This window comes from Mercenaria mercenaria, chromosome 9, assembly GCF_021730395.1.
Source record: "Mercenaria mercenaria strain notata chromosome 9, MADL_Memer_1, whole genome shotgun sequence".
Lineage (NCBI taxonomy): Eukaryota > Metazoa > Mollusca > Bivalvia > Venerida > Veneridae > Mercenaria > Mercenaria mercenaria.
The window spans coordinates 78,827,219-78,839,802 of NC_069369.1; the positions used below are offsets into that span (position 1 = coordinate 78,827,219).

Below are 12,584 nucleotides of genomic sequence, written 5' to 3' on the forward strand. Positions count from 1 at the left end.
TTCATTTTGTTGACTTTTTCATAGGAATCTACATTATCTAGGATGTTTTTTAATTTGAATACATTATGAGCCTGTTCGCACACATACCCCCTTAACATATTTATTTCTGTTTTCTTTTGGGGGTATGAAATGGTGTCCTCTGGTGCATTCATTAGTGGGTGTACTCCCCTCATTTTAGTTTGATATACAAGTATGAAATGGTGACCTCTGATACGTCTCTGGGTCTAAATTTTGAGAAATAATTATTCCTTTGCCAAAATAATAGTAGTAGGGTCACTAGGGTGAATCTTTGATGAGTATAGGTCACTTCTTAGCCAACTGGGGAGGGGGGTGGGGGGTAGAGGGGCACGGGATCCGGGCCTGCGCACCTTCCGTAACCGGTAATGTCAAGGTTGTTTGTTTTTGTCAGTGATAGAAAAATCCCTTTTTACACATTTTCTTTTAAAGTAGCTGTATCGATATGTTATAAAAGAAACAAATTAACTATTTTTCTAAGATTTAGGTCTGGGCTCAAACTTAAAGCAAACTGAACCATTCCCGCCTTTGATTTAAATTTTACCCACGTAGTCAGACTGGCACAGTCGACAGCTAATTTGCTTTATCCTCTTTAAATTCTGGACTCAGTTAGCTTTAATATTTACTTAATTAATTATTGTTGGGGTAGCTATGCGTAAGAGAGCCGACATGTGCCGCCTATGCACTTGATCGCTCAAGATATTTAGTGACGTCATATATTGTATGACATAATTGGAATTGGCGTTTGAAAAGTTATTGTGTCATGGCGAGCTTGTTAAATGTGTAGAAGGTTATATTCTAAGGAGGCTGAAGCAGTTGACGTCTTTGTATTGTACAGGTTCTTCCTGGATTATGCATTTGGAAAATACTGTGATTAAAGATATTGTTTCAAATGCATAGTTCAGTTATTTGCCTGAAATTCTTCGAAAGACTGCCGCAGATTGACTGGATCAATTTTCGGATGATGGATTTTCAGTGTAAAACTTCTGACTGAAAATTGTGCATTGGACTGGACATCGTTTGGAAGGATTTAAGGATAAATGGAATAATGATTAAAGGAATTTATAACTGAATACATTACTTAATGGCCGGATTCTTCCGTGCAAAGTAAGTTCTTTTTCTATTTTTCATTTTTACATTTTTCAAAATTTCGTTTGTATACTAGATCTAAAACTAAATTGTAAATTCTATCTCAAAAACCCAATCTGTTTCTTACGGGAGGAAAAATAGCTAAGTGTAAAAAATAAGTGTGAAACGTCCCCACGGAATAACACATGAAATTTCCCGAAAATCTCCAAAATAGAGATTATTTGGCAATGGCGACCAGAAATAAACAACAGCGAATTCCCATAGAGAAACTGAAATTTAGTCGCACGGGAAAACCAGACGATTGTTTCAAAAATCCTTGAAATTCTCGAGGGTGATTTTTTTTTTATTCACAAAAACATGTTTTATGTTCTTTGATCCCGTTTCATTTCTTCATATCAGCCCAAAGTTGAGGTCCAAAATTAGGTGGGACAGACTATAGTAATGAGAATAGGGAAAGATTAGTTGTGTATGGAAAAATAAACTGATGTCTACTTTTAGAAATATATTAATACTGGCAAATACACTCAGTAACTTTAACGGGTCATAATACTTTTGCATAAAATGTGGCTGCCAAGAACACAACAAGAGGACCATGATGGTCCTGAATCGCTCACCTCTTCCCACATGACCCAGTTTTGAGTATGACGTCGTTTTTTCTATTATTTGATATAGTGACCTAGTTTTTGAGCTCATGTGACCCAGTTTTGAACTTGACCTAGATATTATCAAGATAAAAATTCTGACCAATTTTCATGAAGATCCATTGAAAAATATGGTCTCTAGGTTTTTCTATTATTTGACCTATTGACCTAGTTTTCGAAGGTACGTGACCCTGTTTTGAACTTTACCTAGATATCATCAAGGTGAACATTCTCACTAATTTTCATGAAGATCTCATGAAAAATTTGGCCGCTAGAGAGGTCACAAGGTTTTTCTATTTTTATACCTACTGGCCTAGTTTTTGACCGCACATGACCCAGTTTCGAAACTGACCTAGATATCATCAAGGTGAACATTCAGATCAATTTTCATGAAAAATATGGCCTCTAGAGAGGTCAAAAGATTTTAATAATTTTAGACCTACTGACCTAGTTTTTGACCACAGTTGACTCAGTTTCAAACTTGACCTAGATATCATCAAGATGAACATTCAGACCAACTTTCATACAGATTCCATGAAAAGTATGGCCTCTAGAGAGGTCACAAGGTATTTTATTATTTGACCTACTGACCTAGTTTTTTATGGCACGTGACCCAGTTTCAAACTTGACCTAGATATCATCAAGGTGACCATTCTGACCAATTTTTATGGAGATCCATTCACAAGTATGGCCTCTAGAGAGGTCACAAGGTTTTTCTATTTTTAGACCTACTGACCTAGTTTTTGACCGCACATGACCCTGTTTCGAACTTGACCTAGATATCACCAAGATGAACATTCAGACCAATTTTCATACAGATCCAATGAAAAATATGGCCTTTAGAGAGGTCACAAGGTTTTTCTAATATTTGACCTACTGACCTAGTTTTTGGTGGCACGTGACGGAGTTTCGAACTTGACCTAGATATCACCAAGGTGAACGTTCTGACCAATTTTCATGAAGATCTTGTGAAATATATGGCCTCTAGAGAGGTCACAAGGTTTTTCTATTTTTAGACCTACTGACCTAGTTTTTGACCGCACGTGACCTAGTTTCGAACTTGACCTAGATATCATCAAGATGAACATTCTGACCATTTTCCATAAAGATCCCATGAAAAATGTGACCTCTAGAGTGGTCACAAGGTTTTTCTATTTTTAGACCTTCTGACCTAGTTTTTGACCGCACGTGACCCAGTTTCGAACTTGACCTAGATATCATCAAGATGAACATTCTGATTAACTTTCATGAAGATCCCATGAAAAATGTGACCTCTAGAGTGGTCACAAGGTTTTTCTATTTTTAGACCTACTGACCTAGTTTTTGACCGCACGTGACCCAGTTTCGAACTTGACCTAGATATCATCAAGATTTAACATTCTGACCAATTTTCATAAAGATCCCATGAAAAATGTGACCTCTAGAGTGGTCACAAGCAAAAGTTCACGGACGCCAGACGGACGACGGACACCGCGCGATCACAAAAGCTCACCTTGTCACTTTGTGACAGGTGAGCTAAAAACTATTATTTTCTTGCTAAATCAAAGGTTTGAATGTTTGATTAATAGGGTAGAGAGTATTACTTAATCCACTGTTTGGATTACCTCCCTTTATGACTTTGACTGTATAAGTTCACATGTAAGATTAAAAGTATAGTGTTTTTCTAACCATCTAATTAATATGCATATTCTGTATTTGGACAGCTGCATGTCCTGTTTTAAACATAAAATTGCAAGCCTTATGGAACTTTAAAAACACCTTATGCATTTGGAAAGTTTGGTCCAAGAATATTTTAGTCTGTGTGTTTGTTTTGGGTGTTGCACCATTATTCAACAGTATTAAACTGTTTACAATAGTATGTAATGGCGGGCAGTTCTAACTAGTGTTCCTGGATTCTGTACCAGTACTAACATGTTTTCTGAAAACAAAACAAAACAAGGAGCTGCATTCAATAAAAGCTTGATGCTCCCGGTGGCATCCTTGTCGATACAAAGCAACCTAAGTCCAAAACGAGGTCAAGGTCAAACTGAGGTCAGATGATGTTTGAAGATGAGGAATGGTCACAGGTTACATCTGTATTTGTATCAACTCATTCTTGTAAGCGGTATTGATGCTAGACGAAACGGTCCCATTTGGTTAACCAAGAGACGGCCCATATAAAGCAACCTAAGTCCAAAATGGGTCAAGGTCAAAGTCAAACTGAGGTCAGGTGAGTTTGAAGATGAGGAATGGTCATAGATAGACATCTTGTAATTAAGGTATCAAGATCATAATAACTTCTGTAAGGTCAAACTGAGGTATATGATGCTAGACGAAATGGTCCCATATTGGTTTATATACAAGAGATGGCCCAAATAAATCAAACCTAAGTCCCAAAATGAGGTCAAGGTCAAACTGAGGTCAGGTGATGTCTGAAGATAAGGAATGGTCACAGGTTACACCTGCATTAGTATCAAGTCATTCTAGTAAGGAGTATTGATGCTAGACGAAACGGTCCCATTTGGTTAACCTCGTACGGACAGACGAACTAACGGACAAACGAACGAACGGACGGAAAGGAAAATCACTATATGCTTCCTGCATCAGTAGATGCCGGGGGCATAAAAACTGCCAACTGTTCCAGCGGAAGGACAAAATGACTTGAGACACAATGTCTTTAATCAAATCATACACCTTGCCCGGTGATCACACTCACAACCATGTTATCTGTAGATCTGCACTCTCTCTACTGAGCTAAGCTGGTGGGCAAAGATTTGTGTAAAGCACGTACTTATAAAATGTACATAAAAAAGAATGGTAATAAAGTAGTAGCTTTTCTGTGCTAAGCAAAGAGTTACTACTGATTTATATAGTTTTATTTGGATATACAGAGACAGGATTGCTGGCATTGATATCCAAGTTGATACACCATTAAAAGTTAATCAAAATGACCATTTTTTCCAATACTCAAAGGTTGTTGATTTTTACGTTGCAAAACACAAAGACAGGTGACTTTGACGTTACTAAAAATAATTCACATGGTGGTGTGAAATGTTGAACTTTAGAACCCCAGCCTGGCTAGTGTAACACAGCAGTCACTCTACCACACTGAAGTTACTAGACAGTGTTTGATATTGTCACTTTAAAAGGTTTAAATAATAAGATTTTGAAAAACTTTTAGTATGTATTAAGCACTCAGTGAACACAAATAAGTGTACCGATTTGTTCCCGACAAGTCCATTACTCGACTAAGAACTGACTAACTACCTTTAAAGTCATTGAGTATACGATATATACAACTGGTAAACAAGGTAAATGGTGAGAGTAAAATTATCTACAATGAGAAATCTTAGTTTTTATTTCCTAAAATATTTTTCTCCAAGGGAAGAATTTGGGATCTATTTCCATTTTGTTCATAATCTTAATCTATAATTAATAATTTAAATCTACACCAAAGTGAAGTTTTATCATTTTACCGTTACTTAAAGCCTTACAAATTACAAGGAAAATATTATGTAAAAGTGAAAAAAATGACCTAATTCAAGGAAACAAATTTTGAACAAGAAACATTAATATTATTTAACCATTGCATTTCCAATTAAACTCAAGATATCTTTATTGAAATACTTTCCACGTAGCTTTTAATCAATTGGTATACAGTCAAACATCATTCCCTCGAACTCGATAGGACCAGCAAAATTTGTTCGAGTTTTAGATAGTTCATGCCATCAAAAAATATTTATTATAAAGGGATTTTGCCAGGACCAAAATGTAAGTTTAAGTGATGGGTGGTGTTCAAACTATCTGTGTTCGAGCAAGCAAACTTCAATAGAAATAATTATTCATTAAATTTTCAGAAATCCAGTATAAGTAATTGTTCATAAGTGGTACAAATTTGTATCACGAAAGGATTGGATATATATAGTTGTCTGAAAATTAGTGCAAGAAAATGGTATTTGATATCACCCTGATTCGTATTTAAACTGTTCTGTTTAAAATCACTTAAATTTTGCTTTTGTTTTTGCATTCAAGTACATTTACAGTGAAGAAAACAGTGACATGAGTTCTAGCTTTTGTCTGTTTATAAGAAAATACATTTAAGACCTTGACAGCTTCATTATACTGTCCTGGTTTCAAGACTTTAAATGTCAATTCAAGATTTTGAGGGTGATATAAAAAATACTCATAATAGAAATTTACGCTATTAGCTTATTAACCCTCATACTGAACAGTTCACCTTGCAGTGTATTTTATATTCTATGTAAACAACTTGTTGAACTTTGCGCCTGCTAAAAATCATTTTATTTGTGAAATCAACTACATTCTTAAAAGCTTTTCTGCTTAAAGTCATTTCGAAATAAAGATCACATTTCTTTTCGTGACAGTTACATTGCCAATCTTCTGTAAAATTCTCTCCACGTTTACATCATTCTATCCCACTTTAAGCACTGTGATATTTCTAAATAAATACACTGTAAATGATACAACAACAACTGTTATGAAAAACACACAATCATGTCCCAGAAATGGCACACACGTGGAACAATAGTTTTTGTAAGTAACCACTTTGACTTTTACATTTTAAATGAACTTTCCTACAGAATAACATCAAAATAACAATTTTGAAAAGCATAGAAATTTATCTGAAGGTTATTAAATCATAGTAAGTGACCCTGCCTGTGAGTTTAGAGGTAGAAACATGACACTTGAGCTGTGCATGACACACTGCATCTCCCAAAAAATGTGTGCAATATTTCATTAGAATCACTTGAATTGTTTAAAAAATTATGACCGAGGCAAGTGTTTCAGACTGACTAACAAAACCAAGAAATTAAGAAGAACCAAAAATATAATAATTATGTACTTTTTCTGTTTTGATGCATCCTCCGATTTGACTTGAGGGTTGACCAGTAAGTTTTCATCACTGGCAATAATGTAGTCATACATTCCGTCATTGAACTGGCTCACTATATGACACCTGAAAGAAAAAAATTCATCTTTAAGCAACATCTGATACAAAATACTCTAACTCTCAACAAAGCTTACAGAATTTCTAAAGGAAACAAAAACAAATCGCTACTGCAAAATTAAATTTAACCTTTACAGAGACAGAACAAGAGGACCATGATGGTCCTGAATCGCTCACCTGTCCCCACATGACCCAGTTTTGAACTGAGTATGACGTCGTTTTTTCTATTATTTGACATAGTGACCTAGTTTTTGAGCTCATGTGACCCAGTTTTGAACTTGACCTAGATGTCATCAAGATAAAAATTCTGACCAATTTTCATGAAGATCCATTGAAAAATATGGCCTCTAGAGAGGTCACAAGGTTTTTCTATTATTTGACCTAATGACCTCGTTTTTGAAGGCATGTGACCCAGTTTTGAACCTGACCTAGATCATCAAGGTGAACATTTTCACCAATTTTCATGAAGATCTCATGAAAAGTATGGCCTCTAGAGAGGTCACAAGGTTTTTCTATTTTTAGACCTACTGACCTAGTTTTTGATCGCACGTGACCCAGTTTCAAACATGATCTAGATACCATCAAGGTGAACATTCTGACTAATTTTCATGAAGATCCATTGAAAAATATGGCCCCTAGAGAGGTCACAAGGTTTCTATATTTTTAGACCTACTGACCTAGTTTTGGACGGCACGTGACCCAGTTTCGAATTTGACTAGATATCATCAAGATGAACATTCTGACCAACTTTCATAAAGATCCCATGAAAATTGTGACCTCTAGAGTGGTCACAAGCAAAAGTTAACGCACGCATGGACGCCAGACGCCGCACAATCACAAAAGCTCACCTTGTCACTTTGTGACAGGTGAGCTAAAAAAAATACATGCATTTTCGTCAACATTGTTCCTTCCATACGGCTTGCTTCCAATGACCGCTGTGAAGGCTGTACTGTACTCGTTGCAGGCCAATTCTTTCTGTTTTTTGTTTTAGGTTTAATGTCGTTTTTCAACAGCATTTCAGTTCTGTAATGGCTTGAAGTTAACCTAACCAGAGTTCCTGGATGCTGTACCAGTACAAACCTGTTCTCTGCAAGTAACTTCCAACTTCTTCACATGAATCAGAGATGGAGAATGAATGATTTTTGACACAATGTCTTTTATCAAATATTCACGGAGAACATACATCTTGCACTAGTATCAACACCATGATCCCGCAATCCCTAGATCTTAGCTCTCCCTACTGAGCTAAGCAGGAGGACCACAGACTGAATCTATTGAAAAGCAGGTGGTGCAGGTAGCATTGACCGAAATATAGTTATGATTTCAAGACTGGCAGCTACATTGATACACATAAACACCTTGTATTTTGTTAACATAAACACTCTACTGGTTAGCGACCATTTCTGGAAAGTTCATTTAGAATAGGTTTATAAATAACTTAGGTTTGTAATAAATGGATGGTTACATTTCAGTTTTTCATCCTCTAATGGAGAAGAAAGATCAGAGTTGTCACTCTTGATAGTATTTCTGGTACAGACAGTACAAATGGGAAGAACTTTTTGATGTTTGGTAAGCCAAAAGTTTCTTCACAGTAAATAATTATATGACCTTATAGGTGCTTCTAACCCATAAAAGTGGTAGCCTGAACTAATTCTGCCTAATAATGGACACAAAACATTTCTAGGATGTGCCTATGTAGGTATGCAGCATAATGATGCACAAGATCAAACCTATATGGCTATAGATTTAAAGGGGCGGCAAAACAATGTAAGTAAAGAATTTTATGATAATTATACTGACACCTTACGTATGTTTTCATTCTATATATTTGGAAAGCATTTGAGCGTGCCAGAAACAACTAGTGGGTATGCACCCATGGATCCAACACCTGCGCATCCGCGCAGTCTGGTCAGGATCCTGCTGTTCGCTTATAGTTTCTCCATTCCATAGCTTAAAGCGACAGCAGAGCCTGACCAGACTGCGCGATGCGCAGGCTGTCGGATCATGCTGTGCATACCCACTATGTTGGTTCTCATGCACGGCTCATTACGATAAACATTAGGCTGCTTCTTACCTGAGTTCACTGGAATTCAGAATTTAGTACACAGGCTGGAATCCCAAACTGCTCAAGAAAAAGACGTAACCTGCAAGACATAACATATTTCAATGTACTATCATAGGTATTACTGAAAAAACTATTAAAACTGAAGTGCGACAATGCATTTTCTAAACCAATATTATTTGTTTTATATCAGTTAAACAAGAGTGCCAGAATGTCACAATATATGCCTGTCATGTAGATGTTACAGTAAAACATATTCTGTATAAGTTTGGTAAACCCAAACAATGACATATCCAATTCTAACAACCAGGTTAAAAAGTTTCAAATATAAGCTATTTATAGTAGCAACAATGGGAAGCAAGTCCACAAGAAGTATATGTTTTGTTTTTCTAAGTACACAAAAAAACTCCTTACCATGTAGAGATTCCTTAAAATGCACCTAAAATTTGAAAGTAGCATCTATGTTGTACCACAGAAAAGGGGTCTCAATTTTTCCCTACGGCCAGTAATAAAAAAAGTTACATATAAGCCTTTATAGTAACAACAAAGGGAAATAATTCTAAAACTAGGGATCTGGTTCTTGCCCATGACACTCCGTCTCATGAAAGTGAACATTTATGCCAAGTTACATCAAAATCCCTCCATGTATGAAAAAGAAATGCTCAGGACAAAGTATTGACCTTTCACCTCTATGTGTGACCTTGACCTTAGACTTAGGGACCTGGTTCTTGCATATGACATTCTGTCTCATGGGGGTGAACAATTGTGCTGAATTAAATCAAAATCCCTCCATGCATGAAGAAGAAATGCTCCAAACAAAGTCATTATTGTATCTGACCTTTGGCCTCTAAGTGTGACCTTGATCTTAGACCTAGGGACTTGGATTTTGCACACGACACTCCGTCTCATGGTGGTAAATATTTGTGCAATGTACCATCAAAATCCCTCCATGCATGAAGAAGAAATGCTACGGACAAAGTCATTTTTGAATTTGACCGACAAAGTCAGGAGGGTTCCCATGATACGTGTTTTTCAAAAGGGCATATAAAAAAGACCAGTGTTCCTGCATGCCATTAATGTGCAGACTCTGTCTTGTACCAACAACCTCTGCACATGGATCAGATGCAAAGTGCAAATGAATATATTAGTAAAACCCATTAGAAGAGCACTTCTTCACACTTGGAATGACCTTTAAAATTTAAGTACTATAAAATCATCAATATTCATGGGGATTGATTTTCGGAATAAATCCCAGGGAACAAGTAAACTTCCAATTTATTCTATATTCAAAACAGGAAATCCAGGAATTAATTTCCATATAAAACAGCCACTTCAGCCAAAACCACAAAATTTCTTTCCAAAGAAATTTAATGGTTTCACAGTACTCTATTGAGCTAAACAATTAGTTGCCCATCTTCCTCTTAGTATTACAATAGACAGAATACATAAAATGATAAAGAGGACCTCAATTTTCTTTTGTTCAAAGCCTTTTAAAAATCATATAATACATAAAAAAACTGATAGTTACAGATCTTAATAAAGCTTTTTTGAAAGAACAAGAGGGTCATGATGACCCTGGATCGCTCACCTGAGTAATATGAGCTACATGTTTCAAATGTCAAAATGATGATAAAATATTAAGAAAGTCAGTAGGTCACATTCATGGTCAATGAAATTCAGTTTTACGATTTGTGTGCAAAACTGTGTATGTAAATTTCAAGGCTGTATCTTAAAAAACAAGAAAGTAGGTCAGTAGGTCAAGGTCACAGTCAAATGACATCATATAACTTGGGGTCATCAGGTAATTATAATTAAACAGTCTTGGAAATGGGATCAGATGATTGTTTAAGTATTTTTCCTATATAACTCACATAATAACTAAGTGACCCCAGGGTGGGGCCTCTTATCATCCCAGGGGCATAATTTGAACAACTTTGGTAGAGGACTATTAGACAATGCACCATACCAAATATCAAAAGCGTAGGTCGTATGGTTTCAAAAAAGAAGATTTTTAATGCTTTTTCCTATATAAGTCTATATAAAACTTGGGACCCCCCGGGCAGGGCCTCTTTTCACCCAAGCGGTACAATTTGAACAATTTTGGTTGAGGACCATAAGACAATGCTACAAACCAAATATCAAAGGTCTAAGTGTTCTGGTTTCAGACGAGAAGATTTTTAAACTTTTTTTCCTATATAAGTCTATGTAAAACTTGGGACCCCCGGGGCAGGGCCATATTTGACCCTAGGGGGATAATTTAAACAATCTTGGTAGAGGACCACTAGATGATGTAACATACCAAATATCAAAGCCCTAGGCCATGTGGTTTTGTACAAAAAGATTTTCAAAGTTTTCCCTATATAAGTCTATATAAACCATTGTGACCCCCGGGGCCATATTTGACCCTAGGAGGATAATTTGAACAATCTTGGTAGAGGACCAATAGATAATGCTACATACCAAATATCAAAGCCCTAGGCCATGCGGTTTTGTATAAGAAGATTTTCAAAGTTTTCCCTATATAAGTGTATATAAACCATGTGACCCCCGGGGCGGGGCCATATTTGACCCTAGGGGGATAATTTGAACAATTTGGTAGAGGACCACTAGATGATGCTACACACCAGATATTAAAGCCCTAGGCCCTGTGGTTCTGGACAAGAAGATTTATAAAGTTTTTCCTTTCGGTTGCCATGGCAACCAGAGTTCTGCATGGAATTCAATTCTTTGAACAATTTTGAAAGAGGGCCACCCAAGGATCATTCCTATAAAGTTTGGTGTAATTCTGCCTAGTGTTTTTTTTTAGAAATTGTTGACGGACGCACGACCCACGACGGACATTGAGCGGTCACAAAAGCTTACCATGAGCCTTTGGCTCAGATGAGCTAAAAAACAACAGGATGTTAAGCTTTCAGCACTTCTAAAATGACATTTAATCATGTTTTTTTTCATAATAAAAATGTAACACTCCCTGACATTTAATCATGACAATCCCTGACTATGGTGACCAGACATTCCCTGAATATGGCATGACATATTTCTTAAGCTTCAAACAGTCATTTATCTTTTATCCTCACAAAAATAAAAGTAATATTAATTTTTTTACCTTGAAATATTAATAATAATCATTGGTTACTGCTGAGATACTCAAATTTACACTAATAAATCTACAGTCATTTCTGAATAACACTTACTTGTAACATCTGTCAACGTTGTTTACAAACAGAATTGTTTTTCCTCGTACCAGACGTAACTTGAGTAACGCGTAAATAAGGGCAAATTTATCTTCTTCATTACATCTGAAAACATCAATAATAACCATTTTCATTCAGAAAATAACATCTTTGCTTCCCTTTTCAGTCTCTGAATTGAAATGTATAATATTACAGTCTCAAATAATAACAAGACACAAACAAATAACAACAAAACCTTCTCAATTAAAGGTGGTTAATCAAATTTTGGTCAACTGATGGATTTGTTCAAAACTTAAAACAACAGTTACTCATCATTTACACTTATGTGTGTTCATAAAGTTCTTAATAAATGTTAGATTTTTACTGGAAGTATTTTTAAAATCTGACTTTTCTATCCCAACCAAGATAGCATTATTTTAGCATAAGTATAAATGAGCCGTGCCATGGGAAAACCAACATAGTGGCTTTGCGACCAGCATGGATCCAGACCAGCCTGCGCATCCGCGCAGTCTGGTCAGGATCCATGCTGTTCGCTTTCAAAGACTATTATTATTAGAGAAACCATTAGCGAACAGCATTGATCCTAACCAGACTGGGCGGATGCGCAGGCTGGTCTGGATCCATGCTGGTCGCAA

At 36.2% G+C, this 12,584-nt stretch overlaps 1 protein-coding gene across 1 annotated transcript in view; it reads right to left on the reverse strand.

Moving 5' to 3' along the window:
• The window catches only part of LOC123547545 (probable ATP-dependent RNA helicase DDX56), a 90,970-nt gene that overhangs the window by 48,221 nt on the left and 30,165 nt on the right, over positions 1-12,584 (reverse strand). The window contains 4 exon segments of the mRNA XM_053551818.1: positions 6,589-6,702; positions 7,627-7,628; positions 8,768-8,837; positions 11,950-12,054. Of these exon segments, the coding sequence (XP_053407793.1) occupies positions 6,589-6,702; positions 7,627-7,628; positions 8,768-8,837; positions 11,950-12,054 (291 nt within the window).